A 26,904-nucleotide genomic window follows, 5' to 3' on the forward strand; every position below is an offset into this window, starting at 1 on the left:
TATAGTTGGTGTTGATATTTGTGATTGAAGTACATGACTCAAAGAGTCATGTTAAATTCATGATAACGAGTGCAAACTAATTATGTATGATATATCTAATACTCAAAGTTGGTGGTGTTTTTTTTTTTTTTTTTGTTGAGGGGACAAAGTTAGAGTTGTTTTAATAAATAATAAATCATGCATTGAACGATAATGTCTAATAGGTTTAAAAAGAAAAAAAATCTCTTACTCAATTGATTCAAGGAAGTTATGAATCTACTCATAATATTAAATATTATAATGACTAATATTTTAGCATGGTATCAATTGAATTATGTGACGCTTTCTTTCCAATATTCTCTATTATAATGTGAGGTTTGTGTGTGTTCACGTAATTCATGTCATACTAATTATCAATCTCACATGAACTCAATAATAAAGAGTGTTAAAAAGGAGAGTATTTGGTTTGTTCCAACATATTATTATTATTGGCCTAAGTTCATGTGGTTTCATTCCACCTAATTAAGTGTGGTACTCATTCTCAAAGTAGAGGTATATTCATATGAATTTCAACCAATAATAAATATATGGTTGAAAAGATTGTATAAAAGTGTGTTTTGCTAATACTTCTCGTATTATAGGTAAGTTTGTTTTTGATGGCCAACATTTATCACTAATTTCAAGTAGCACTTGTGACAGCCAACCAGCTTGGTCCTTGCTCCAATATCTTCTAAATTCAGCAAAATCAAATTCCGATGGATTCGTTACATGAGTTTCATCTGATCACTTCATATGTTTAAGATATAATGGATTATTTTCATTATGTAATATTAATTTTAAATTTATTTCATTTATATTTTTGCATTAAACCTATTCTTTATCAACCATACACAGACAATTTTTCATCATTTCAATTGTAAAAGAAAAAAAGAGTTGTATTTTTTTGAAGTGTTATGTGAACATCAAAATCATAAATTGTGTACTTTTATAGGCCGTCAACTTTATAATGTTTAAATAATTCATTGATTGTCTTTGACGAGTTCAGGTATGTTCCATTTACTTCATTTAAGGTCTTTGATGCTTTTGATAAATATTTTAGAAAGGTGTACATTTCTAATGTTTGTGCAATATGCTTACTTAATTCTCACATTTATAATAAACAACAATCTCTTAGAAAAATGCAACTATCTCCCTTTAAAAAAAATATGTTATTGAACGCAGGGTTTGTAACTAGTTTTGAAAATGAACCGACTTTGAAAGAAAGAAAAAAATCTGATGGATTGGAAAAGCCAGCTATGAAGTTTGTAATGGGACTAAATTAAAAAGTCTGGCCTTAAATTTGTATGTGTGCAAATTTAATTCACTGGAGTGTACAGAGTAAATTTAATTTCTTACCAAGATCAGAAATTTAATTTCTTACCATAAAACCAGTCTTGGGGGGTTAGAAATTTAATTCAGTGGAGGGTACAAAAATTTAATTTCTTACCAAAAAACCAGGCTTGGGGGGTTGGAAATTTAATCCATTGGAGGGTACACAAATTTAATTTCTTACCAAGACTAGACTTGGGTGTTAGAAATTGAATTCAGTAGAGTGTACACAAACTTAATTTCTTACCTGAGTGGAGTGTACGCAGATTTAAAAAGTCTCTCTCTCTCTCTCTGCAGCTGTTGTTTCAGACTTTCAGTTACAATGCTTTTCTTTGCGTGTTAGCTGGCTGAACTACCGAATCAAAGCAAGGTAATCAAGCAATTTCATATAGTTTCCTTTCATTTTAATCACATTTTCGACTTAATTTGCTGTTTGTTTATTCTTGCTATCTCATTTTGAAGACTTCTGTTATATCTTGCAAAGAAACATCAGTCAATAAAGCCCTATACTCCTCTAACTCCTCCTCCTCCAAGCCCACAACCTCCTCCTCCACTCCCACGCCTCCCCACCCCGCTCAACACCAAGAGAGAACAAACCTGCCACTGAAATGGATTTGTTCTCAGAAACATCAAACAACCTAGGAAACCGCTCACAAAAAGAGACTGATCCTAACCACTTATCATACCAGAACAACGTGTCTGAACCATCCCCCAACTTCTTAGACACACACTCCCCAAACCAGCCTCCACCATAATCACCTCCCCCATCTCTAATCCGCCCTACCTCCCGCCACCAAGAAGAACAACTCCGGCCCCCAACCTCCAACCTCCCACCCACTTCGCCATAACGGGCGACTAAGACTCGATACCAAAACACACTCCTATCAACTAGCATCCATCAACTAGCATCCTCCAACACCACTTTCCTAATATTCCTCTATCTTCCTATTACTCTCCATTATTTTTTATCAATAAGAAGAGAGAAAAACAAGGTTGTTAAGAAAGTTGTCTTCAAATGGATGTTTATCACTACTCTTTGTAGTTTAGGGACGTTTGTACTCAAACAAAGTTGGACCATGTGACTACTTACTTCTTTCGTGTTTGAGTCAAATAACCCATCTTTTTAGTTTAGTAGGATTTATGATTCACATGTACGGGTATGGCTCTCCATACTAGTACCAATATACGTACGAAATAGGGAATTTTCTTTTTGTTGGAGAAAATAGGGAAAATTTTAAAAATTGAAGGTACGAGTATGTTAACATAAAATAGAAAACATTTTCATTTTTTGAGTGAATTACTACAATTATTGATATAAAACATGTTGAGGAATTTTGTGTTACTACTGTTTGAAGATTTATGAGTTTAAGTTTTGAGTTTAAATTTGTGTTAATTTTGGATGATGAAGAAAATATTTTGGGATTTTTAATTTTTGAGTTGTGTGGTGAAGTTTATTAATTTTTTGTCGTTTGGTTATGAAGATGATGAATTTTCTGGTCTGAGGATGAATATGATGAAGAAGGAAGATTAATGTTAACGCTTTTGAACAAAAGTTAACAGAATGAATTTATTTGACTAAGGGAGAAAATTTTTGGGACCATATAGAACGAAAAATTAATAAGGGGATTAACATAAAATCTCATAGTTAGTTAATGGATCATTTATGTAATTAAGCCAAAAAAATATTAGTTTGCAATTACATTTGTTTATTTTGGTCTTCATACCTTTAATGCTATATTTGTTTCTCATTCAACTTAATTAGAATAAAAATTAAATAATGTACACTTAAAACCATATGGTAAGTTTTTATGTCTAACTTCAGTCTTTTGACATTGATTTAGATGGAGTGTTTCCTGACAGAGTTGGGGAAGACACTTACGGAGAAAGTGCTAAACAAGACAATAGAAAAATCAAGCAATATATTTTGCTTCACATGCATTGTTAAAGAATTCAATGAAGAAAAGGAGAAGTTGGAAGCAGGAAGGGCAACTTTGAGGGAACAGTTTCAAGTGGCTACCAATAAAGGAAAAGGTATCAAAGCTGATGCTCGATTTTGGGAAAAACATGCTGGCAAGCATATTCAAGAGAACACCGAGACAAAAAAGAGTTGTTTTTTTGGATTTTGCCCTGATTGTATTTGGAGATATAAAAGGGGAGAAGAGTTGGCAACAAAGACAAAGGAGATTAGAAAACTAATGAAAGAAAAATTTGAAAATGTTGAACTTGATCGTCATCTTCCAGGTGTTGAGCGTTATTCTTCTCAAGATTACATTTCTTTTGAAAGCAGAAAGTTGAAATACAAAGAGCTTTTAGATGCACTAAGAGATGACAACAATTATTTATCTGGATTGCAAGGAATGGGGGGCACAGGAAAAACTACATTGGCAAAAGAAGTGGGTAAACAACTTAAGACATTGGAGCAATTCGATCATGTCATCGATACCACAGTGTCATTTACTCCTGATATAAAAAAGATTCAAGATGATATTGCTGGGCCCTTAGGATTGAAATGGGAGGACATTAGTGAATCAGGCCGACCTAAAAAGTTGTGGAGCAGATTAACCAATGGTGAGAAAATTCTGCTGATATTGGATGATGTGTGGGGAAATCTCAATTTTGATGACATAGGGATTCCAAAGAGTGATAATCACAAAGGATGCAAATTACTTGTAACCACACGCAATCTGAGGGTTTGCAACCAAATGGTATGTGAAAAGACAATTCAACTAGATCTCTTGAATGAAGAAGAGGCATGTAGTATGTTCAAATTGCATGCCAATCTAACTGATAATTCCTCCCAAAGTATCCTCAAGAAGGGACGTAAAATTGCAACTGAATGCAAAAGACTACCAGTTGCAATTGCTACTGTTGCTAGCAGTTTGAAGGGACAAAAACGCCATGAAGAGTGGGACATTTCACTAAAGACCTTACAGAAGTCTGTGTCCGTGGGAGGTGTTGGTGATGATTTGGTTGATATTTATAAATGTTTGAAGTTTAGCTATGACTTTCTGAAGGATAAAAAAGCCGAGGGACTTTTCCTCTTATGTTCTACATTCCCAGAAGATGCAGAAATTTCAACAGAAGTTCTAACCAGGCTTGGCATAGGAGTTGGCCTTTTAGGGGATGATTATGGTAGTTACAATGATGCTCGAATTCAAGCAGTTGCATCAAAAAATAAACTCCTAGATTCATGTTTATTGTTGGAGACAGAGGAAGGAGATGTGAAAATGCATGACTTGGTTCGTGAAGTAGCACAATTGATAGCAAAGAATGAGATTAAGATAGTAAATTTTTCCAACAAAAGTCAAAAGTCACAAGTTGAAAGCGATAAGAAAATGAAATATTTGATATGCGAAGGAAATCTTAAGGATTTATTTGCATCTAAGTTTGATGGTTCTGAACTTGAGATTCTAATTGGCGACATGCATATGGAGGACATTCTGCACATCCCCATTTCATTCTTTGAAAATATTCCAAGGCTTCGTGTTTTGAATTTATCATGCCATAATTCTTATGATCATCCTCTATCATTACCACAATCAATGAAGCCATTGTTGAATATTCGTTCTCTATCATTTGGAAAAGTTGATTTGGGTGACATTTCTGTTTTTGGAAGCCTGCAAAGTCTTGAGACTCTTGAGTTGAACTATTGTGCAATTAACGAACTTCCTCCCGAAATTGAAAAACTAGAGAATTTTAGATTGTTGGAGTTGAAAAATTGTGAAATTAGAAATAATAACCCATTTGAAGTTATCCAAAGATGCCAATTACTTGAAGAATTGTACATCTTGAATAGTTTCATTGATTCTTGTAAGGAAATAACCTTACCAACATTGCAAAGGTATCATCTCAGCAGCTATTTCTGCGATTATGATTATATGATGAAAGATACAATATCAAGATGTGTGTCTTTGAAATGGGATTATTTCTCAGAAGCAACATTAAAGTATGTGATGGAAACAACAGAGCTTCTTCATTTGGAAGGAACCGACAAGGGATGGAGAAATCTCATGCCTGGGATTGTTCCTATAGATAATGGTATGAATTATCTAATTAAACTTGTTTTGAAAAAACTTCATCAAGTACAGTACCTGGTAGACACGAAACATAATAATTCTGAAGTACCAAGTGTCTTCTCCAAGTTGGTTGTACTAGAACTCAAGGAAATGAAGAATTTGGAAGAATTATGCAATGGTCCCATCTTCTTTGACTCTATGAACAATTTAGAGGAGCTAACTATCTTGAAATGTGGAATTTTGCGAAGCTTGTTTAAATGCAGCATAAATTTCTGCAATCTAAAGAACGTGACCTTATATTCATGTTGTATGTTGGTTTCTGTTTTTGATATGTCAACTTCTCGAGGCTGCCGCTGTTGGAGAAATTGGACATATATGATTGTGAGCAGTTGGAAAACATAATTACAACTGAATGTGAAGAAATAGTTGCCGCTGATAATGATAAAAACAAAAGTTGCAACTCAATGTTTCCAAATCTGAAATTTCTCTGTATTGAAGAATGTGACCAATTACAATTTACACTTCCATTTCACTCTGCTGGAGACTTTTTGTTACTAGAATCTATCAAGATACAATTATGTTTTGAGCTGAAATACATATTTGGCCAACACCAAGATGTTAAACTCGCTTCACTAAAAGAATTGCAGCTTAGTTGTGTGCCGAATTTCATCGACATATTTCCAGAATCGTCTCATTCCATGCCTTCACCCATTAAAGGGTCATCTAATTCAATTTCCAAGCCACAATCAGAATTGGAGCAAGTCAAATCTAATACATTCTCTTGGAGTCAAATATGTTGTTATGGATACAAATCGAGAGGCAGCTCAAGTACTAAAATCCCATTGGTTTCTGAGGATCATCCAAAAGACTGCTCAATCACACTGGTAATATATCCTCTCATATTTTCATTTATAGTTTCTGTTTTTAGTTAGTATATGACAATTTTTCATTTCAATAGATACATATCGGTCAGACTGCTCAATCACATTGCTTTCTATTATTTATTTATTTATTTATTTTTTTCTATAATCTTTTTTTGAAGAAAGCATCAAATGAAACATTCTTTAAATAGTTTCTCTTAACGTGATATTCTAAGTATTTCATCATTTCGTGATAATTTTTTTAAAGCTTAATTGCACTTTTGGCCTCCTATGTTTTAAGAAGTTGCGATTTTGGCCCCCTAACTAATTAAAATACAAAACAACCCCCTATGTATTGGATCTTTGGCAGTTTTGGCCCCCTAATTAATTAAAATACAAAAGAGCCCCCTATGTATTGGATCTTTGACAGTTTTGGCTCCCTAGACCAATTTTGACTCGGTCAACGTTGACGTGGCACTTAAAAGCCGCCACATGTGCATTGTTTTAATTAAAAATAAATAAAAAAAACCACATATAAATTAAAGAATTAAATAAATTACAAAAACAACAAATAATTAAAAAAAATAAAAAAGAAAGAAAAAAAAGGAAGGAAATCGTGTTCCAAAATCTTATTCTCCCTCTTCTTCCTCTCATCTCTCTCTAAAACACTGACTCTCTCTCTCTCCAAAACCCTTTGTTCCAAAAACTTGAAGTTTTCTGCCACTGCTTCATCACCACCATGGATTTGCTCCGATTGAATCTCTCTCGTATTCGAATTGTAACTAGAAAGACGAGGAAGTAAAGTGACATTCTAATTTTTGCAGCATTCAGGAACAGAGTTGATGAGGAAATATAAATAGAAACTATCATTATACTTTTAATAATGTAAACAATATGTGATTGTTCTGATTTTTTTGGGAGATCATCAAATTGATAATACATGGAGTTCTTATTAATGCATTCAAGGTAACATGTATGAGTTATTGTGTCTCAGATGAGGAGTTTTAGAACACTTTTTAACTGATTCAAGAATAGATATTCATACTATTAAAGATTATTCAGATATTTTTGCATTATTCATGCTGTCACTGATAATATTGCATTTATAACTACAAATTAACAAATAACTGAGCAGTTTATAATAAATAGGAAACGACAGAATAAGGGAGGAAAAAAAGAATTTATATGATAAATATATCAGGTTATTGGATTGTTAGGGAACAGTGGAGGTGTAATTCTTATTCAAGTTATGTATAAGAAACATGCAACTAATGTAACTGCCTTGTTTTGTGCCCTTTATATATGTCAAAGTGCATGTGATATGCTCCATTTTCTTTTGATAAAAACGAAACTTTCGTATCGTTCAATAGAACATTATTTCATTATCGTGCTTGCTTTGAGCTACTCATCCTTTTTCCACTTTTTCCATGCTTCTATCAATGGAGCAGGTTCTTGAATCAGTTTTTTAGAGAGAGATGAGAGGAAGAAGAGCTAGAATCAGATTTTGGAACACAATTTCCTTCCTTTTTTTTCTTTCTTTTTTATTTATTTTTAATTATTTGTTGTTGTTTTTTTCATTTATTTAATTCTTTAATTTATATGTGGCTTTTTTTTTATTTTTAATTAAAACAATGCACACGTGGCGCCTATGAGGTGCCACGTCAGCGTTGACCGAGTCAAAATTGGTCTAGGGGGTCAAAACTGTCAAAGATCCAATACCTAGGGGGCTGTTTTGTATTTTAATTAGTTAGGGGGCCAAAACTAGCAAAGATCCAATACATAGGGGGCTGTTTTGTATTTTAATTAGTTAGGGATCCAAAATCTCAACTTCTTGAAACATAGGAGGCCAAAAATGCAATTAAGCATTTTTTTTTATGATAAAATTTAAAAAATATCTAAATAGATAATCATAGTTTGTTGTTGGTAAATATCTAAATATTCTAATTTTCTCTTAACATGATAATTTTTTTTTCGGAAATGATAAACGAACACAAACTTTAAAACACAATTTCGACACTACCGTATACTTATACGGTATTTTTCATTTTCCATTTTTTTTTAATTTATTTTATTTTTCTTTCCCTCTTCTCCTCTACTGCAACCCTCACTCACCCTCTCTCCTCTTCAACCTCCTTCGTTCTCTATCCACACAACTATACTCAGCCTCCGCTCCCTCTTCGATAAGATTCCGACCGCCGCATCATCCACTATTTCTCTTCAGCAGCGTGTGACAGCTGATGCAATATCCAGATCTAGACATCATGTGAAGGTCGACGACAATGGTGGTGACGACTGGAGGTGACGACAGATGATGGTGGTTGTGAGGAAGAGGTGTGGTGCTGACAGTGGGAGAATGGTGGTGGTGGGGAGGACGACGGTGGGAGATCTGGAGGACAGTGAGAGTTCAGAGAGATGGAGAGAGAAAGAGAAATGGACGTGGGTCACCGCGACGGAGGATGGTGATGGTGATGGTGGTGGTGGGAGGACGGAGGTGGTGCGAGGACGGTGGTTGTGGACTTGTGGTTCAGTTCTGAGAGAAACTAAACAGAGGAGAGAATGGGGCACGAGGTAGAGAAATAGAAGAGGGTGTGTAGTGGTTTTACAAAGCTGCCCTTAACTTAAGGTTGAAATGACAAAAAAGCCCATGGTGTTGATATTGTGTCTAAAATTTTGTGTCTAATTATCATTCCTCTTTTTTTTTTTATGATAAAATTTCAAAAAATATCTAAATGATGATAAAATTTCATCATTAGTTTGTTATTGGTGTCATTAAAACAAAATAATGTTTTTTTTGTTATATTGTTGATGTGATTAAAATAGATAATCATAGTTAGTTTTATTTGTTTGAGAACGATGATATTATTGAGTGTTGTGTGAAGACAATTTCATTATTGTGCCTTATCGTTTTTCTATATCTGGTTGGTCTAGGTTTTGTGCCAATTTTTTTACTTTTGAATTTTAGTCCATATTTTATATTTTGAGTTTTATTGAAGTATCTCAGCCGTATTCAGTGACGGAGCCAAGTAGAAGCGTATGGGGCACAAGCCTACACAAACTTTTGAGAATTTTTATTTTTAATACTAGTATATATGTTGATATATTGATTAGGCCACATCCACCAATCACCCAATAGAAATTCAACAAACTAAGAAGATAAAGAGCTTATATATTTCCTATAAAATGTCCTCATCGATGTTGTTTCTTCCCATATGTTCCATGTTTCATCATTCTCCACTTTTATCGGTGTAATTAAAACTAAGAAATTAAAAAGCTAATTCTTGTCAATGAAGTAGTATATGTGAGTATAATTTGTTTCCTTCTAAATTTAGCCACTGAATGTCTTCTTGTTCACAGTTAAGTTTTTTTTTTTTTCTTTCAAAGGCACAATTAAGAAGTTAGGAATTCGGTTTATTGCATATCAGTTATATATATATATATATATATATATATATATATATATATATATATATATATATTGTATCTTCTTATATATTAAAGTTAACAAGTAAGCCCTAATTTTAACCTAAACCCTATTGCATAATTTTACTGTTTTAACCCTAATGTTCACACCTAATCTCCTATTTTCATGAACAATCCTAATGCTCTCTCCTAATCTTCTTATCTTCTTATATATTAAAGTTAACAAGTAAGCACTAATTTTAACCTAAACCCTATTGCATAATTTTACTGTTTAACCCTAATGTTCACACCTAATCTCCTATTTTCATGAACAATCTTCTTATATATTAAAGTTAACATGTAAGCCCTAATTTAAACCTAAACCCTATTGCATAATTTTACTGTTTTAACCCTAATGTTCACACCTAATCTCCTATTTTCATGAACAATCTTCTTATATATTAAAGTTAACATGTAAGCCCTAATTTAAACCTAAACCCTATTGCATAATTTTACTGTTTTAACCCTAATGTTCACACCTAATCTCCTATTTTCATGAACAATCTTCTTATATATTAAAGTTAACATGTAAGCCCTAATTTAAACCTAAACCCTATTGCATAATTTTACTGTTTTAACCCTAATGTTCACACCTAATCTCCTATTTTCATGAACAATCTTCTTATATATTAAAGTTAACATGTAAGCCCTAATTTAAACCTAAACCCTATTGCATAATTTTACTGTTTTAACCCTAATGTTCACACCTAATCTCCTATTTTCATGAACAATCTTCTTATATATTAAAGTTAACATGTAAGCCCTAATTTAAACCTAAACCCTATTGCATAATTTTACTGTTTTAACCCTAATGTTCACACCAAATCTCCTATTTTCATGAACAATCCTAATGCTCTCTCCTAATCTTCTTATCTTCTTATATATTAATGTTAACAAGTAAGCCCTAATTTTAACCTAAACCCTATTGCATAATTTTACTGTTTTAACCCTAATGTTCACACCTAATCTCCTATTTTCATGAACAATCCTATTGCTCTCACCTAATCTTCTTATATATTAAAGGTAACCCGTAAGCCCTAATTTTAACCTAAATCCTATTGCATAATTTTACCGTTTTAACCCTTATGCTCACACCTAATCTTATATTTTCATGAACAACCCTAATGCTCACACCTAATCTCATATTTTCATGAGCCCTAATTTTAACCTAAACCCTGTTGCATAATTTTACCGTTTTAACCCTAATGCTCACACCTAATCTTATATTTTCATGAACAACCCTAATGCTCACACCTAATATCATATTTTCATGAGCCCTAATTTTAACCTAAACCCTGTTGCATAATTTTACCGTTTTAACCCTAATGCTCACACCTAATCTTCTATTTTCATGAACAACGCTAATGCTCATACCTAATCTCCTATTTTCATGAACAAAGCAAATCGGCATCGCTTTATTTCCCCTATTTCTTCAAAACAAATCGCCCTATTTCTTCAACAAAACAAATCGCCCTATTGGAATAAAAGGGTTTTGAAAGATTATAGCAACATTTTTTTTTGTTAGTATTAAACTTTTCATCCAAATTAGAAATGAACTCTCTTTGTTAAATATTTACCACAAAATGCACCTGAATTTTGCAATCTATATAAACAGGTGGAAGAAACATTTCAACAAACACTTAAAGGGTATCATTTAAGGTAAAGGCCAAATATTCGATAAAAGGAAAATTATTTAAATAAAACATTTTACATGTTGAGGTTAAGAATGAACTATTTTTAGGTACATAATATAACATTAACATATAATTTTTACAAAAGAATGAAATAACATTTTTTTAAAAAAAAAAGAAAAATATGAAGTAACCTACCAATAATATAATATTGACATATAATTTTAACAAAAGAATGAAGTAACACACGATTGATAAAAATTAATATTTTTTTGGTGAATAAGCGTGGTGTCTGAGGTTCGAATTCCAACATCTGCATATATTTGGGACCACATATTTCATTCTCTTTGATATGCATTGAGATTTGTTTTTGTCTACTATATCTACAATGTATATGACCCGTGCGGCAGCACGGGTGGAAAGTCTAGTGAGTATGAATTGTAACATAGTTTTAATTGTATTTTTATGTTTTATTTATAGCAAGAAACAATTGAAACATTTATTAAAAGAGTGTGAAGTTCAGAGCAATCATCAATTTTTAATCCTCAAACACTTGATGAATGTGAAAGTATAAAATTAGATCCATTTATAAAAAAGAAAAAAAATGGAATTTGATTTGCTGCCCCCACTATTGACAATTTCTGACTCTGCCATTGGACGTATCGTATCTTGAATTTTAAAATTTTCCTGTATCGACGTATCGATGCAGTATCGTATCCCTATCGTATCATGTATATGGGCTTCATAGACAATAAGTGATCGTTTCGTTTGATTTAAGTTCTGATTATATCGCAGGAATGGAGTTCACGTTATGCTTACATATGGGAACGTGCTCAATGTCTTTCAACTTCAAGGCTATCACATATCCTGTGCAATATTAAAGTGATGGAACTGAGTTTTCTTGAAGAGATAAAATCAGTGTTTGTAATGTCTATTTCGTCAAAATTGTCATTGGAGACGTTGACTATTAATTATTGTGATGAATTGGAGCACATAATAGTAGACATTGAAGATGGCAGTGGTGGAAATAATTGGAATGTCTTCCCAAAATTAAAAGAGCTCAACGTTGATCATTGTGAGAAATTGGAATACATATTTGGGCACATTGATGCTACTAATCATCACCAAAACCACAATAATGAGGTGACCCACCTTCATCTTCCAGCTTTGGAATGCCTCGATCTTGATCATCTCCCAAGTTTAGTCGGCATGTGTACCAAACACTATCGCACAACATTGCCGGCTTTGACAGAAGTTAGACTAGTAGAATGCTCCAAGGTTGATACGACATCTATTTTTGGTGATTTCATCGTTCCTAATTATTCCAATAAGGTACCCACCTGATCTTTCCATTTATTTCTATTAATTAATGTTTGTTAAAGTACTCTCTCCATCGCAAAATAAGGAATCATCTTTCTTTATTTTTTTTTCCATTAAATACTAACTATTTATGAAATCCTTTTTTTTGTTGAGAGAAACTATTGATGAAATCCTTAATATGTGCCATAAGAGCCCATGATATCACGACTCTATCTTTAATCACCAATTAACAAAAATTAAAAAATTAATATTTTGAAAATATTCACCAAGATAATAAATTTATAAAAATTTAACTTTTGAGCTCCCATTAACAAGAACCGATAAACTACCAGAACAAACACATGCCTTCAGTCAACCATGTGGTTTGTCACTAAACCCAAACAGCTGAAACATATAATCCAAGAAGCTCCAAAAAAGACATGTTTGATAGCTGACTTTTCATCACGAGCTTATAACTTATTCAATTGGTTATAGTTTATTATTCAAAAGTTATTTTAAATAGTATTTGAAGTTTAAAACTCATGTTTACCCTTTATAATTTATTAATTACAATTTAAAACAAAAAGTAGTTCCTATTGTATGCACATTTTTTTTTCTGTCAATGACACCACTTTCCGTGTCTATGACAGCTACTAGCTACATATTCCAGCCACCAACTATAAGTTATAAGCTATCAACCAACTTATGAGTTATCTACTATTTTTATAAAATAAATTCATAGACTATTTCAGAATCCACTTTCATAATCACACACACCATCTTTTTATTTATTTATCAATTCTACCACTTCGTTTACCACTAAAGCACTATCAACAATCCTTTCAAAAAAATAAAAAGCAGAAACAACAAGAGCCTTCATTTGCTAAATGTACCTTCAATTTTTCAGATGAGTGTGTCCATTAACTCGACAAACGGTACAGTTAGCACCTTCGGAATTAGAGCAACAAAATAGAAAAGAAGAAATTTAGGGAGTTTTCATTAGCATAAAATTTGTCAAACATAACCTTTACCTCCGTCCTATAAATAAACCACATATCTTACTTCCTCCTCCGTGAAAGGCCTAGAAAACCACTCCCAAGCTCCACCTCATCTAGATGTGGCCTTTTCAAACGAACATCTTCAAAGTGACTTGCAAAATACCCCCTCCGGTCCTTATTATAAGAAGAAAAACCAAAAAACATCAAAACCAATACTGTCATTAATTCTTGTACCTTTTTAAACATTTTTACAAACATGCCCTTATAGAATGTTGTGAAACATTAAATACATCCACTAATATTAAAAAGAGAATTATTGAATGAGGGATAGAAAAGTCTTTTAAACAATAACTACACCTTAAAAGTTGTGACATTTTCTTATAAATAGGACCAAAAACTTTTTTTGAAAATTATCTTATATTGAGAACCGGAGGGAGTACTCGACTATCTCCTTCCGCACACCTCCACCTCATCTAGATGGGAGCTTCATCATGAGCGAATTATGTAGTTTTTGACCCTTTAAAAGCGTTCTTTTGTCTTGTGATACCTTGGATCTTTAAATGAATTTTCTTCACTTTGTATTGTCATCAAATGTATTCTAAGATCAATATATTAAACTTAAATCTTCATATCCTCGTTCCTTCAGATAATCTTTTGTTTTGTCAGTTTACATGATTTCTCACTAAAAAGATTCAAATAACTTACGAAGTTGCATTTGATTTCTTTGAGACGACGAAGGCATGACAATATTCCCTGCATTTATTTGTTTATCTCCTGCTTCCTCCAATTCTTGAACTAGCCGCTGGTGTTGTTGAGATGGTTGTATGCTGCTCCGGTACCTTCTTGCAGTCGCGCGTATGGTGTCCATAACAACCACACGTAGCACATATCATGTGAAGGCCTTCATATTGAACTTTGTACCAGTGTCCATTAACACAGACTTTCCCCACCACCGGCTTTGTGAGATCAATTTCAACGCAAATGCGAGCAAAACAACCTCTCTCCACCTTAAGTGTGTTAGTATCAACCTTGACCGGAGTCCCAACCGTTGATGCAAGGGCTAGCAAGAAACTTTCATCATAGTACACCAAGTTTAGACCTGGAAATCGTATCCACACCATGGTGCGTTCAATCTTTGCTAGCGGGGAGACGATATCCATGTAGAAGCAATCAGCAATCAGGTCACACTTTAGCAATCAGGTCACACTTTACCTTGTAGAAGCTGTTATCGATATCCATGATATCGAAGCCCCCTTGATAGTTTCCACAACTTTTTTAGCCGTTCCCTCAATACAATGTTAACCAACAGTTTTGTCCAAGAGCTTGATCACCAGGGACCCTGCCCACGGGTTAAATAGCTCCTTGAATTAACACTCATCTAGTGTGACTACCGGCAGAAGTTGGTTTACTCCTTGATGTGCAATTTTTACCAGACCTTGCGCAACCTGGTCCACTTTTTCTTTTGCTGGCGCAAGTTGTTGTCCTTCAGTAAGCATATCTCGAAAGGATTATTTTCTTGCGTTTGTTTCGTTATCTGGGGTTTTCCTTGCCGCCGGCTTTGCTTCAATTATTTTCGATGAGGAAACAAAGTGTTCCATGGAAGCTGGGCAGAAAACCTAGCGGAGCTTTTTTATGTTCTCAATCGTAATACGTGAGTAGCAAAATACGACTTGTAGGTTTATCTTGAATAATGTCAAAATTTGTGAATCGTATTCGCGTATGATGAAAAAGTAAGTATAAATATATTCATCTAGTTCGTTACACTTTTAAATGATAAAAGAAAAAGATCAGATAAATCATACATATATATTCATATTGTGTTTGTTACATGCTTTTAATATTTAAATTATTCTTATTTATTTGTTAAATGTGTTATTTGTATTGAAAATGGAGAGTATTTTTAAAAAGAGAAAAATCAGTCCAAAAGAGTTGAAATGAGTTATTTTCTTTATATATATTATAAATGCACAATAAGTGATCGTTTCGTTTGATTTAAGTTCCGATTATATTGCAGGAATCGAGTTCACATTATCCTAACATATGGGAACGTGCTCAATGTTTTTCAACTTCAAGGCTATCACATATCCTGTGCAATATTAAAAAGATGGTACTGGCTGATCTTCCAAAGATAAAATCAGTGTTTGTAATGTCTATTGCTTCAAAATTGTCATTGGAGAGGTTGTATATTAATAATTGTGATGAATTGGAGCACATAATAGTAGACATTGGAGATGGCAGTGGTGGAAATAATTGGGGAAACAATGTCTTCCCAAAATTAAAAGTGCTCCACATTGCTTATTGTGAGAAAGTGGAATACATATTTGGGCACATTGATGCTACAGATCATCACCAAAACCACAATAATGAGGTGACCCACCTTCATCTTTCAGCTTTGGAACGTCTCGTGCTTTATAAGCTCAAAAGTTTCATCAGCATGTGTACCAAACACTATCGCACAACGTTGCCACCTTTGACAGAAGTTACACTAGTAGAATGCTCCAAGGTTGATATGACATCTATTTTTGGTGATTTCATCGTTCCTAATTATTCCAATAAGGTACGCACCTGATCTTTCCATTTATTTCTATTAATGTTTGTGAAAGTAGTCTCTTCATCCTAAAATAATTAATAATCTATAAATTTGATCTTTAATATTTTCATGAAAAATGCACATGTGTTATTAGTGTACATGTTACCATTTTTTTTAAGATATCGAAAATGTGTCCCGTTTATTTATCAAAATTTTGAGAATTATTTTTTTCTCATTAAAAACTATTTATGAAATCCTTTTTTTATTGCGAGAAACTATTTATGAAATCCTTAATATGTGCCATAAGAGCACATGTGATCATGATCCTATCTTTAATCACCAATTAACAAAAATTTTAAAAAATTAATATTTTAAAAATATTCATCAAGATGATAAATTTATCAAAATTTAACTTTTGAGTTCCCATTAACAAGAACCGACAAACTACCATAATAAACACATGCCTTCAGTCAACCATGTCGTTTGTCACTAAACCCAACCAGCTAAAACATATACTCCAAGAAGCTACAAAAAAGACATGTTTGGTAGCTGACTTTTCATCACGAGCTTATAACTAATTATTCACTAGCTTATAGTTGATTATTCATAAGTTATTTTAAATAGTATTTGAACTTATAACTTATCAGTTTTTATCTTATTTTTACCATTGTAATTTAAACTAAAACTCATGTTTACCCTTTATAATTTATTTATTACAGTTTAAAACAAAAAGAAGTTACTATTGTACGCACATTTTTTTATGACAGCTACAAGCTACATACCCCAGCCACCAACTATAAGTTATAAGATATCAACCAACTTATGAGTGATCTGCTATTTTTATCAAATAAAGTCATAGACTATTTCATAATCCACTTTCATAATCACACACTCCATCTTTTTATTTATTTATTCAATTCTACCACTTCGTTTACCACTAAAGCACAATCAACAATCCTTTCAAAAAAATAAAAAGCACAAACAACAAGAGCGTTCATTTGCTAAATGTAGCTTCAATTTTTGAGATAAGTGTGTCAATTAACTCGACAAACCGTACAGTTAGCACCTCTGGAATTAGAGCAACAAAATAGAAATGAAGAAATTTAGGGAGTTTTCATTAGCATAAATTTTGTCAAACATAACCTTTACCTCCGTCCTATAAATAAACTACATCTCCTATTTCCTCCTCTGTGAAAGGCTTGGAATCCACTCGCAAGCTACGCCTCATCTAGATGTGGCCTTTTCAAACGAACATGTTCAAAGTGACTTGCAAAATACTTGACTATTTCCTTCCGCACACCTCCACCTCATCTAGATGGGAGCTCCTTCATGCGCGAATTCTGTAGTTTTTGACCCTTTTTCAAGCGTTCTTCTGTCTTGTGACACCTTGGATCTTTAAATGAATTTTCTTCACTCTGTATTGTCATCAAATGTATTTTAAGAACCATATATTAAACTTAAATCTTCATATTCTCGATCCTTCACATGATCTCTTGTTTTGCCAATTTACATGATTTCTCACTAAAAGATTCAAATAACCTACGAAGTTGCATGATTTAGGATAAAACTGGATTACAATGACTCGAATGAAAACAATACAAAAATTTACTTAAACTCATCTAAGTAGTTGATTCCATCTAAAACATCTCCTAGCAATGGTTTGTATAATCATAAGAATAAAAGGGGCCCTTAATGTGGGATCAACGAGTGGTTTGTAAACCCTTTTGGATTGCTTGATCTTTTAGTTGTTCGGTTTCTTCTGAGTATTTTGGGCGTTTAAGTTTATGGATTTAGTACTACATGTACTCTCTCCCATTTTTAGGTATAGTACTAGTTGTACTCACATTCATTTTCAATATTCATATTTATCTGTCCTGATAAAATATAAAGACTATTTTAGTGACTTACTTCTTCTATCACGCTAGTATTGTGTTATACTGTTTCGTCACTCTTATTTTATGCAAGTGTAATTTATTTGCCATTCATTTGTGGCAGGAATTGATTGCGAACGTGGAACATTTTCTCTCCTTGGAAAAGCTGAAGGTACATGATTCCAAAGTAGAAAATATATTTTGTCTCAATGAAGTAAGTGAGCAGCAGATGAACTTTGGGTTGCAAGACATTGAGTTGCATAATCTACCTATGATAACATGTCTTTTTAAGGGTCGCAAAAATTATTTTTCCCTCAAAAACCTTACTAAGATGAACATTAAGGGATGTGAAAAATTGGAATTTGTTTTCTCTACTTCTATAATAATGTGCCTACCGCAGTTGCTTCATATAAGAATTGATGAATGCAAAGAGTTGAAGCATATGATTGAAGATGATTTGGAGAGTAAAAAATCCTCAAATTTTATGGCTACCAAGACTGTATGCTTCCCAAAGCTACAAACACTTGTGGTAAAAAAGTGCAAAATGTTAAAATATGTCTTTCCAATCTCCATATGTAAAGAGCTTCCTGAGCTAGAGGCTCTAGTGATAAGTGAAGCATATAAGCTAGAGGAAATATTTGTATGTGAAGAAGGTGATCAGAAAGTCAATATGCCAAATCTAAAAGTTGCAGCACTTGACAACCTACCAAGCCTCTATCAGACCCAAGAAATTCATTTTCAGGCTGTACAAAAATGTTTTGTACAAAATTGTAAAAAACTCTCTCTAACTTCATCAGCATCAACAGAAGACAGATCTTTTTATTATAATCACTCAGGTACACACTTTGTCCAATATTTTTGAAATCTATTTTTTTTTGGTTTCAATATTTTTGAAATCTATTATATGTTGGCTGTAATTAATTACACATCATACAGTAATATTTACAGCAACAAAAACATACAAAGCAGTGGATTTATGAACCATTTTCTTTTAAAATTCATCTCTACATTTTAACCCTTTTTCTTACGAAGGACTTGAATAAAGTATCGACATTTCTCTCAAGATCTAATAAATTATATCCTTTGGTTAAAGGATATAAACAATTAAAGCTTTTAAGCTAGAGCTATGCATTTTTTTTTTGAGGGAACTAGAGATATGCATGTGTGAACTCGTCGAGTGACCTATCTAATAGAAGCTTTTAAGTTTATATTAAGTCTAAAAGTGCTGAAAAAAAAAAAATCTATGCATATAGATAAACAGGGTTGTACGTCTTTAAATTTGGAAATGATGATTTACAGTTGAAAGTGGGCATTTAGTTTTATTACTATGCTTATGAGTTACTATCTAATGATGTTAATCTCTATAATATTGTGCTATAGATTATTTTGTGCGTGAGGATATCAATTCTGTAATTAAAGAATTACTAGAAGAGACCGGAGACCCCGATACAACTGAAGATATTGCAGCTGAAATTGAAGTTCAAGTAGCATCAGGACACTTGTCGACTTCTTCACAGGTCAATACCATTCCATTTATTCAAGCATGGATATTCAAGCATGGATATCTAAACATCCTTTTAATATTTAGCAGGGTAACGAGCTAGGTTTTGATATATAGTTGCTCAGTATTTCTAAATGACATCAGGATCATAAGACTAACATATATTTTGGTAAATATAGTAATGTTGATCCTTTAAATGTTAACTATTTAGAGAAGTTGATATTATTTAATTTGTTTCATATGTGTAGGAATATGGTGATGGCCAAATAGCCATACCTTTTTTTCCAACTTCCACTACAGACACCCTTACCATTGAGGATTTTGATATTATAGAATATCTTGAAATAACTCAGACAAATAATGATCAAGGTGAAGACTTTTGGGATAGACTTTCTTTTCTAAATGAGGATGCTTTCAAGAAAGTAAGCTCAATGATTCAGGAAAAGTTTCCTGTTGCATCTCAGTTTGCTTCCAAAGGTATTTTATTGACATTGTTGTGCTCAAATAGGAATTATTATTATTCTCAATTATTTTATTAATAACAACTCAATTTCAATATTTACATACATTGATGCTAATGTATATATAATTTTGCAATAGATTTTGATTTGTATTTGCATATGGAGAGTGCATTTCCACAATTTCAAGAAGAATATAAAGGTCAGGATAATGGTAATGAAAATCTAAAAGCAGAAACCACTAAAGAATTTGCATCTTGGATTGAAGTTCAAGCAGCATTAGGACAAAATTTGACTTCTTCACAGGTGAATATCAAACTATTTATTCAAGCTAACCACACCTGAATGCTTCCATCAGAAAAAACAATGTATTTTAATCAAACATGCTATTTTTTTTTTTATTTGCAGATAAAAATGAAAGAAACACTTGAGGAAGAGCACGAGTTTGTTGAAAATGTTCTTGATTTAGAGATACCATCATTAGTGTTATTACCAACAAATTCAGAAGTAATATGAAGGCCGTGTCAAATTCACTTCGATATTCCTCTCCAAATATATACTTATTCAATAATGGATGTAATTAATATCTCAAGATTACTAATGCATCTGTTCTTTCTATTTACAGGAGTTGATAAATGAACAATCAATGGATCAACATCATATTTCTTCTTTCTTGTTAGAGGATTTCATAAATGAACAATCAATGGATCATCAATATTTGATGAATCAACCGCATTCACTTGAAGAAACAGATACTACCGTCAAACCTTCCCATGGAAATAATGTAATATACTACCGCCTTATTTTCATCTAAAGCTAAAAAGAAATACATTTTATTTCAAGTGCTTCTAAAAAGTATACTACAACTTATTATAATTTCCATGTGACACAGTTTGTGAAAGAATCAGAGAACCAAAGTATTCAATGCTGTGCAACTTCAGAAAAAACAGCAGCAACAACTTTTTCCACCTTTTTAGGAACAAGGAATGAGCCACCTATACAATTAGTTGCTCCTAAACCAAAGGCATTTCTCTATTTTTCTTATATCTTTTTAAACTTTATTGATGTAAGAATCGAAGTAAACTTCCAAATTAAACTTACTTTTAATTGTATGCAGCGTGTTGAAGAAGGAAATACATTAACTAATGCTGATGCAGCATCACCCTCACCTCATTTAGAATTGGTCAGTTCGTCACAGGTGAGTTTATAGTCTGTAAGCAAGCTTTCAAACATGTTTTTTTTTGCTTTCTAACATTGATTCCTTTGTTTTCTATTTTTAATCTTCCTATAAATGAATCCGGGTTTTTCCAAACTTATATATATTTTCAATATTAAGATTTCCAGTAATATTCATTTGTTTATATCTATATATGTAGGAACAAGATGTTGATGTCAGAGGCCTTCAGAAAATTACCAAGACTAATAATGACCAATGTAAAGACTCTTAGGATGTATTTTCTTATGTTACCTCATAACCCTTTTGATTTTGAAGTTAAACTCTCTTCTCTCTCCACTATTTCAGTTTCTCTAAATGACAATGCTTTCATTCAATTAAGCTCAATTATTGAGGAACAATTTCCTGAGGATGATGATTTTAGAGATTCAAAATCTAAGCCATCTCCTACCAACAGCATTCCTCTGCCTCTTACATCTCAAACACTTCCTATGCCTTTTGAAGGTATTTTCTCCATTAATTTAATTTAATGATTTTGTTTTGGTTCTCGAGAGGCTCAACTATGCTTTTATTCACAGGTGAGGTTAATGTATTAAACCCTTCTGAAATAGTGGAAAATTCAAGTTCTCCTTGTATTGTCAAATGGGAGCTTGAGCAACTGGTCTCCGAGAATTATTTGGATAACGAGAACTTGTCGTTGTGCACCATTTCAGCAACAGAAAATGAGCCACCTATACAAGTCATTGATCATAAACAAAAGGCATTTCCTCTATTTGCTCGTATTCTGACACTTTTCCAATGCAGGAATTGAATTCTATATACTACAAACTGAAACGTCCTTTTAATTTTAAGCAGGGTATCAAGATAACTGTTGAAGAAGTAACTGCATTAACTAATACCAAGACATTAAAATCCTCGACTTATTCAAAATCACTCAGTTCATCTTCCCAGGTGAGTTTATTTTATGTAACTTGAAATTACCATAGCATTGTGTCGGTCAGAGTCAGACGTTGTAGAGAAAAAAAGAAACAAACATCAAAAGGAACGCAAGAATTTAATCCAAACGTTCCTGGTTTAGATAAACCTTCAGTACCAAATTATTACTATCGTCAAACCTTTTCTGGCAAACAATGTAATATCACCTAGCTATTCATATTATTACAATTCTAGATAAAAGTCATAAATAAGGAAAGAAAATGTAGAATATAAATCTGAAAATAAGTTAAGTGATTGTTATAAAGAGAAAAGATCAATTAAGTTAGAAACACGAAAATTATGATGAATAAATTGTATCTCTTACTTCTCTGGCTTCTTCTACCTCTCCCTCTGAATATTCTCTTCACAGTACCTTCACTTCCCTTGTTCTGCTTCTATTACAGCTTTAATGCTTTCCATAAATGGATCATCATTATAGATATATGCTGCCACTTATTTACATTTTCAGGATCAAAGCATTCATGAGGGTTCTACGTCAGGAACAAAGAATGACCAAGATATTCAATTAGTTGATCTTAAACAAAAGGCATTGCCCTTTTTATTATTCTGACTCTTTTTCAACATAGCAATTGAATTATGCTACCCACTTAAATATCATTTCCATTTTATGCAGATGATCAAGTCAAGTTTTGAAGATGTTGATCTTGGCGACTCTCATGAACGAACTCAGATTAATAATAATCAAGGTGAAGACTTTTTGGATTAATTTTCTCTTATTTTGCCACCTCAACATCTATTTGATTCTGAATTTACACATGTTGTTCAGTTCCTCTAAATGACGATGTTGTCATGAAAGTAAGCTTAAATATTGAGGAACAGTTTCCTAAGGATGATGAAATAATAATTTCCCAATCTAAAACCTCTCCTAGCATCACATCTCCTATTGAATCTCAGTTTCCTTCGGTTCCATCTAAAGGTATTTCATAGCTTCATTTTATTTTCAATGAACATTGTTTTTCTCAAATAGGGGACCCTTCTGAAAGAATAGAAGATTTAAACCCTTCAATTATCAACTACTTCAATAAAAACCCAATTTCAACATTTACAAATAATGATGCTAATTTATACATTGTTTTTCCATAGATTTTGATATGTATATTCATAAGGAGAGTTTATTTCGAAGATTTCAAGAAGTTTCCAAGGGTCATTGTAACAGTAATGGAAATCTAATTGCACAAACCGCAAAAGAATTTGCAGCCTGGATTGAAGCAGAAGCAGCATCAAGGCATGAGTTGACTTCTTCGCAGGTTCATACGATTCTAATTATTCAAGCAAACCACACCTGAATACTAACATTATTATTTTTTTGTGCACATAAAAATGAAACAAACAACAGAGGTAGCAATATTATTACCAACAAACTCAGGCCATGTCAAATTAATATCACTAATGTGTCTGTTCTTAATTATTACAGGAGCTGATGAATGAACAAAAGTCACTTGGAGAACTTGATGCTACCATCAAACCTTGTCTGGAAACTAATGTAATATAGCCAGTACTACCTCATTGTGCATATAAAGCTATGCCAAACAATGCAGAAAATAAATTTTACTTTAACTACTACTTAAAAATATGCTGCAACTAATTTACATTTTTATGGTATGCAATTAGTTGGAGGGCTCAGCATCAGAAAAATTAGCAGGTGCAACTTTGTCCACCATTTCAGGAACAATCAATGAGCCACCTATACAATTAGTTTCTCCGGAAAAAAAGGCATTTCCCTTATATTTCTAGTATTCTTTTTGACGCCTTTTCAATGCAGGAATTGAAATATACTACAATCTTAAACATTCTTTTATTGTTTAGCAGGGTAACGAGATGAGTGTTGAAGAAGGAACTACATCAACTTGTGACAAAAAAATAACATCAACTCATTTAGTAAGTTCGTCACCAACTTATAGTGTGTACCGAGGGTTGGTTCAATACATATTGAGGCCTGGTACACATTTAAGATTTTTATTAAGAAATATTGAAATTGATGACATTTCAACTATGTTGACACCCCATTAATGTTAAGAAATAAAATGACGGTGGGCAACAGCAACAAAATATAATGTTAAGGTGACCAAATCTATTTCGAAAAAATTTATCCATAATACAATTTGGCAATGAATCTCACCAAATTACATCATTACACAGAGAGCCTATATTGACTAACTTATAGCACAATTGTTGTCTTACCTATATTGGAGACACTGACATCATTTGTTTATTAATTTAAATTTTTAGGAAGTCAATGATGGTAAAATATGCACACCCTCTATTTCAATTGTCAATACAGAGCCTCCTCCCACCAAAGACATTGATATTGGAGACTCTTGGAAAACTATCGGTCAGTTTTTTCTTTCTTCTTCAAATTTTAAGGTTTCTCCTCCAACCTTGTGTTTAGTTTCTTAAAATGATAATGCTATCATGAGATTAAGGTCAGTATAAGTGAAAATAAATGAACTCTTGTAGCCATGGAAGACATTAACAAGCTGATCGAAGAAGACCCACTTTTTGCATTTGAAAAGCTTCTTATTGGACAAGTCTCAATTTCCTCCATTCGAATTTTACTTCAAGAATTGAAGAGTTTGATGGAATCATCATTTGACCTTGACCATCTTATATCAAACCAAGAGTCGAAATCAAAATTGATTTCTCTTTTTAATCAGCTGTATCAGCACCAAGGACTCTTACCTTCTCATGTGAAGGAGTTTATTGAGAAAGTGCAGACCTTGAATGACTATATTATCAAATACACCACTTTCCAACAAGTACTCAAGAAGCACAACCAACTTCTTGATTCAAAAACCGATCTAGTGAACAAACTTTGGAGTGCATATAGTACACAAACCCGCATTGACCATGAAATTTCAACTGCCAATGCTCGGATAGATGACTCTCTTTACAAATTGATGAGCATACAAAAAAGTTGGAAGATATTGAGAATCAAAGAGAAGATTTGAAGTCAGTACTGAACAATTGCAATGTTCAGAAGAGCAAGTTGAAGGCTGAATGTACTGAGTGGGCTCAACAAAGCAAAGAATTACTTTCTGCACTTGCATCATCGGAGGTCGACGTAAGAGAAGCTGAACGTGTGAGGAATCTGGCAACAGAAGGCTTTGCAAATTTAAAGTCTTCATATCCTACATTTTAGGAAGAAACCAGATATATGCCCCCACACAAAAATAGACTAGGTTGGCTTAATTATTGTTTTTGTTAATGTATTTTGTTTAGTGCTGCACTCTTTTTTCCTTCACCTGGTTTCATTCCATTGAATTTTACAGGTAAGGTTTTTAATGAGGCAGTTGTACTTGTATCACACTATTATTCACTTGGGTATTGATTGGACTAGTCCCCTCAAGCTGTTTCTAATCTCTCGATGACAGGTGGTAGGATTTGGGTGCCAACATCGATGGATGTCTTTTTTACTATCTGATGCTTTTACACTATTTTTTGTTAAAAGAGGATGATATATACCTGCGAAATTTTTTTTAAAAAACAATTAGGCAAAATTAATTCAAATATAGTTTTTCTATAATATAGAGGTAAATATTTAGTAACATTTGGTAACTAATTTATCACAAAAATCTATCACAAAAAAAAATCTTAAAACTCATAAGTAACATTTAGTAACTAATTAGTGCATTAAAAAACCTTTCATAGAATTGCTAGAATTCCCCTTTAAAGAGGTGCAAGAAAATATAAACATGGCTACCATTTAAATATGGAAGAAAAAAAATGAAAGAAATATGTAAACATGGTTATGTATCGAACATCCTTAAAAAGAGTCTGCCATATTTAAGGGTACAATTAACATTATACACCTAATTTTCTTTTAGGCACACATGAATTTTGTGTCAAATTCCCTCTGAAACTTTCCCAAACATCTTAATCATCCTTTTAACTTTAATCTTGTTTCTTCTACTGCTCCCTCTGAATATTCTTCCTTCACTTCCCCTTCTCTAACAGCTTTATTGCTTTCCACAAATGGATAATCAATCCAAATTAAAATTTGAATATTGAATTCTCTTGTATTGTTCCGTGGAGAAGTAACAGAAGAGACACATATTTACTATTATTTGATAGTATTTCAACACCCTTACATATTGAAAGTTAGTAGGAACTAAATCAACTTGTCACAAAACAATAACATCATCAACTCATTTAGTAAGTTCATCACCAACTTATAGTATGGAGCAAGGGTTGGTCCAATATATTTGGGGCTTAATATATTTTATTAATTTTTAATTTTCAAGCTTTTTGTTGTGAATTCTGGTAAAAATCACACCAATGAAAAAACAAAGATGTGTGGAGCAAAGGAAGTGGTAATCAATGTGTAAAGTGTCTCCAAGCAACAACAACAAAAACAGACCTAGACTTAGTGTAGAGCAACACCACAAGCATAAACAAAGCACAAAGATAATCAATGAAAGAAAGGAACAAACACACCAAAAGATTGTTGACCGAGTTCGGTACAATATGACCTAATCTGGGGGATAGAGTAGCTCTCCAATCCACTATGATGAAAGTATTACAAAGAGTTATAAGAAAATAGCTTGCAAGCTTACACAAGAACAAGACCTAATTTCTACCCATTTGTGTTACCCACTCTCTCAATAATGAACCCTAAAGAGAAGAAACAAAAGGAAGCTTTTGATCCTTCCAATGGTGAAATCTCACTACCCAAGGTGTTTACAATGTTTCCCAACCCAAGAGATCCTCACTGCAAAGACACTCAACCTTAAAGTTGCCTCCTTTGTAATCCAAGTTTCTCTCACT

At 32.8% G+C, this 26,904-nt stretch overlaps 2 protein-coding genes across 5 annotated transcripts; both read left to right on the top strand.

The window, feature by feature from the left end:
• Nucleotides 1-1,546: 1,546 nt before the first annotated feature.
• LOC25481487 (disease resistance protein At4g27190) lies at nucleotides 1,547-5,802 on the top strand. The gene is made up of 2 exons (XM_013586027.2): nucleotides 1,547-1,717; nucleotides 3,189-5,802. Exon 2 carries the CDS (start codon nucleotides 3,189-3,191, stop codon nucleotides 5,763-5,765), a length of 2,577 nt encoding a protein of 858 aa, XP_013441481.2. The 5' UTR covers nucleotides 1,547-1,717; the 3' UTR covers nucleotides 5,766-5,802.
• On the top strand, nucleotides 5,801-25,497 carry LOC25488322 (uncharacterized). 4 transcript variants are annotated; one of them, XM_039827693.1, is made up of 24 exons: nucleotides 5,801-6,247; nucleotides 12,109-12,645; nucleotides 15,625-16,167; nucleotides 18,136-18,847; nucleotides 19,392-19,528; nucleotides 19,761-19,989; nucleotides 20,113-20,276; nucleotides 20,379-20,477; nucleotides 20,596-20,754; nucleotides 20,863-20,994; nucleotides 21,088-21,168; nucleotides 21,347-21,404; nucleotides 21,493-21,648; nucleotides 21,723-21,904; nucleotides 22,000-22,095; nucleotides 22,589-22,666; nucleotides 22,754-22,826; nucleotides 22,907-23,056; nucleotides 23,224-23,387; nucleotides 23,555-23,623; nucleotides 23,752-23,853; nucleotides 23,950-24,018; nucleotides 24,370-24,472; nucleotides 24,598-25,497. In XM_039827693.1, exons 1-24 carry the CDS (start codon nucleotides 5,828-5,830, stop codon nucleotides 25,086-25,088), a joined length of 5,004 nt encoding a protein of 1,667 aa, XP_039683627.1. In that variant the 5' UTR covers nucleotides 5,801-5,827; the 3' UTR covers nucleotides 25,089-25,497. The 4 variants fall into 4 exon arrangements, with proteins under 4 accessions (XP_039683627.1, XP_039683628.1, XP_039683630.1 ...); XM_039827694.1 differs by lacking the exon at nucleotides 22,907-23,056; XM_039827696.1 differs by lacking the exon at nucleotides 15,625-16,167.
• The last annotated feature ends 1,407 nt before the right edge of the window (nucleotides 25,498-26,904 follow it).

The sequence above is a fragment of the Medicago truncatula genome, chromosome 7 (assembly GCF_003473485.1).
Source record: "Medicago truncatula cultivar Jemalong A17 chromosome 7, MtrunA17r5.0-ANR, whole genome shotgun sequence".
Lineage (NCBI taxonomy): Eukaryota > Viridiplantae > Streptophyta > Magnoliopsida > Fabales > Fabaceae > Medicago > Medicago truncatula.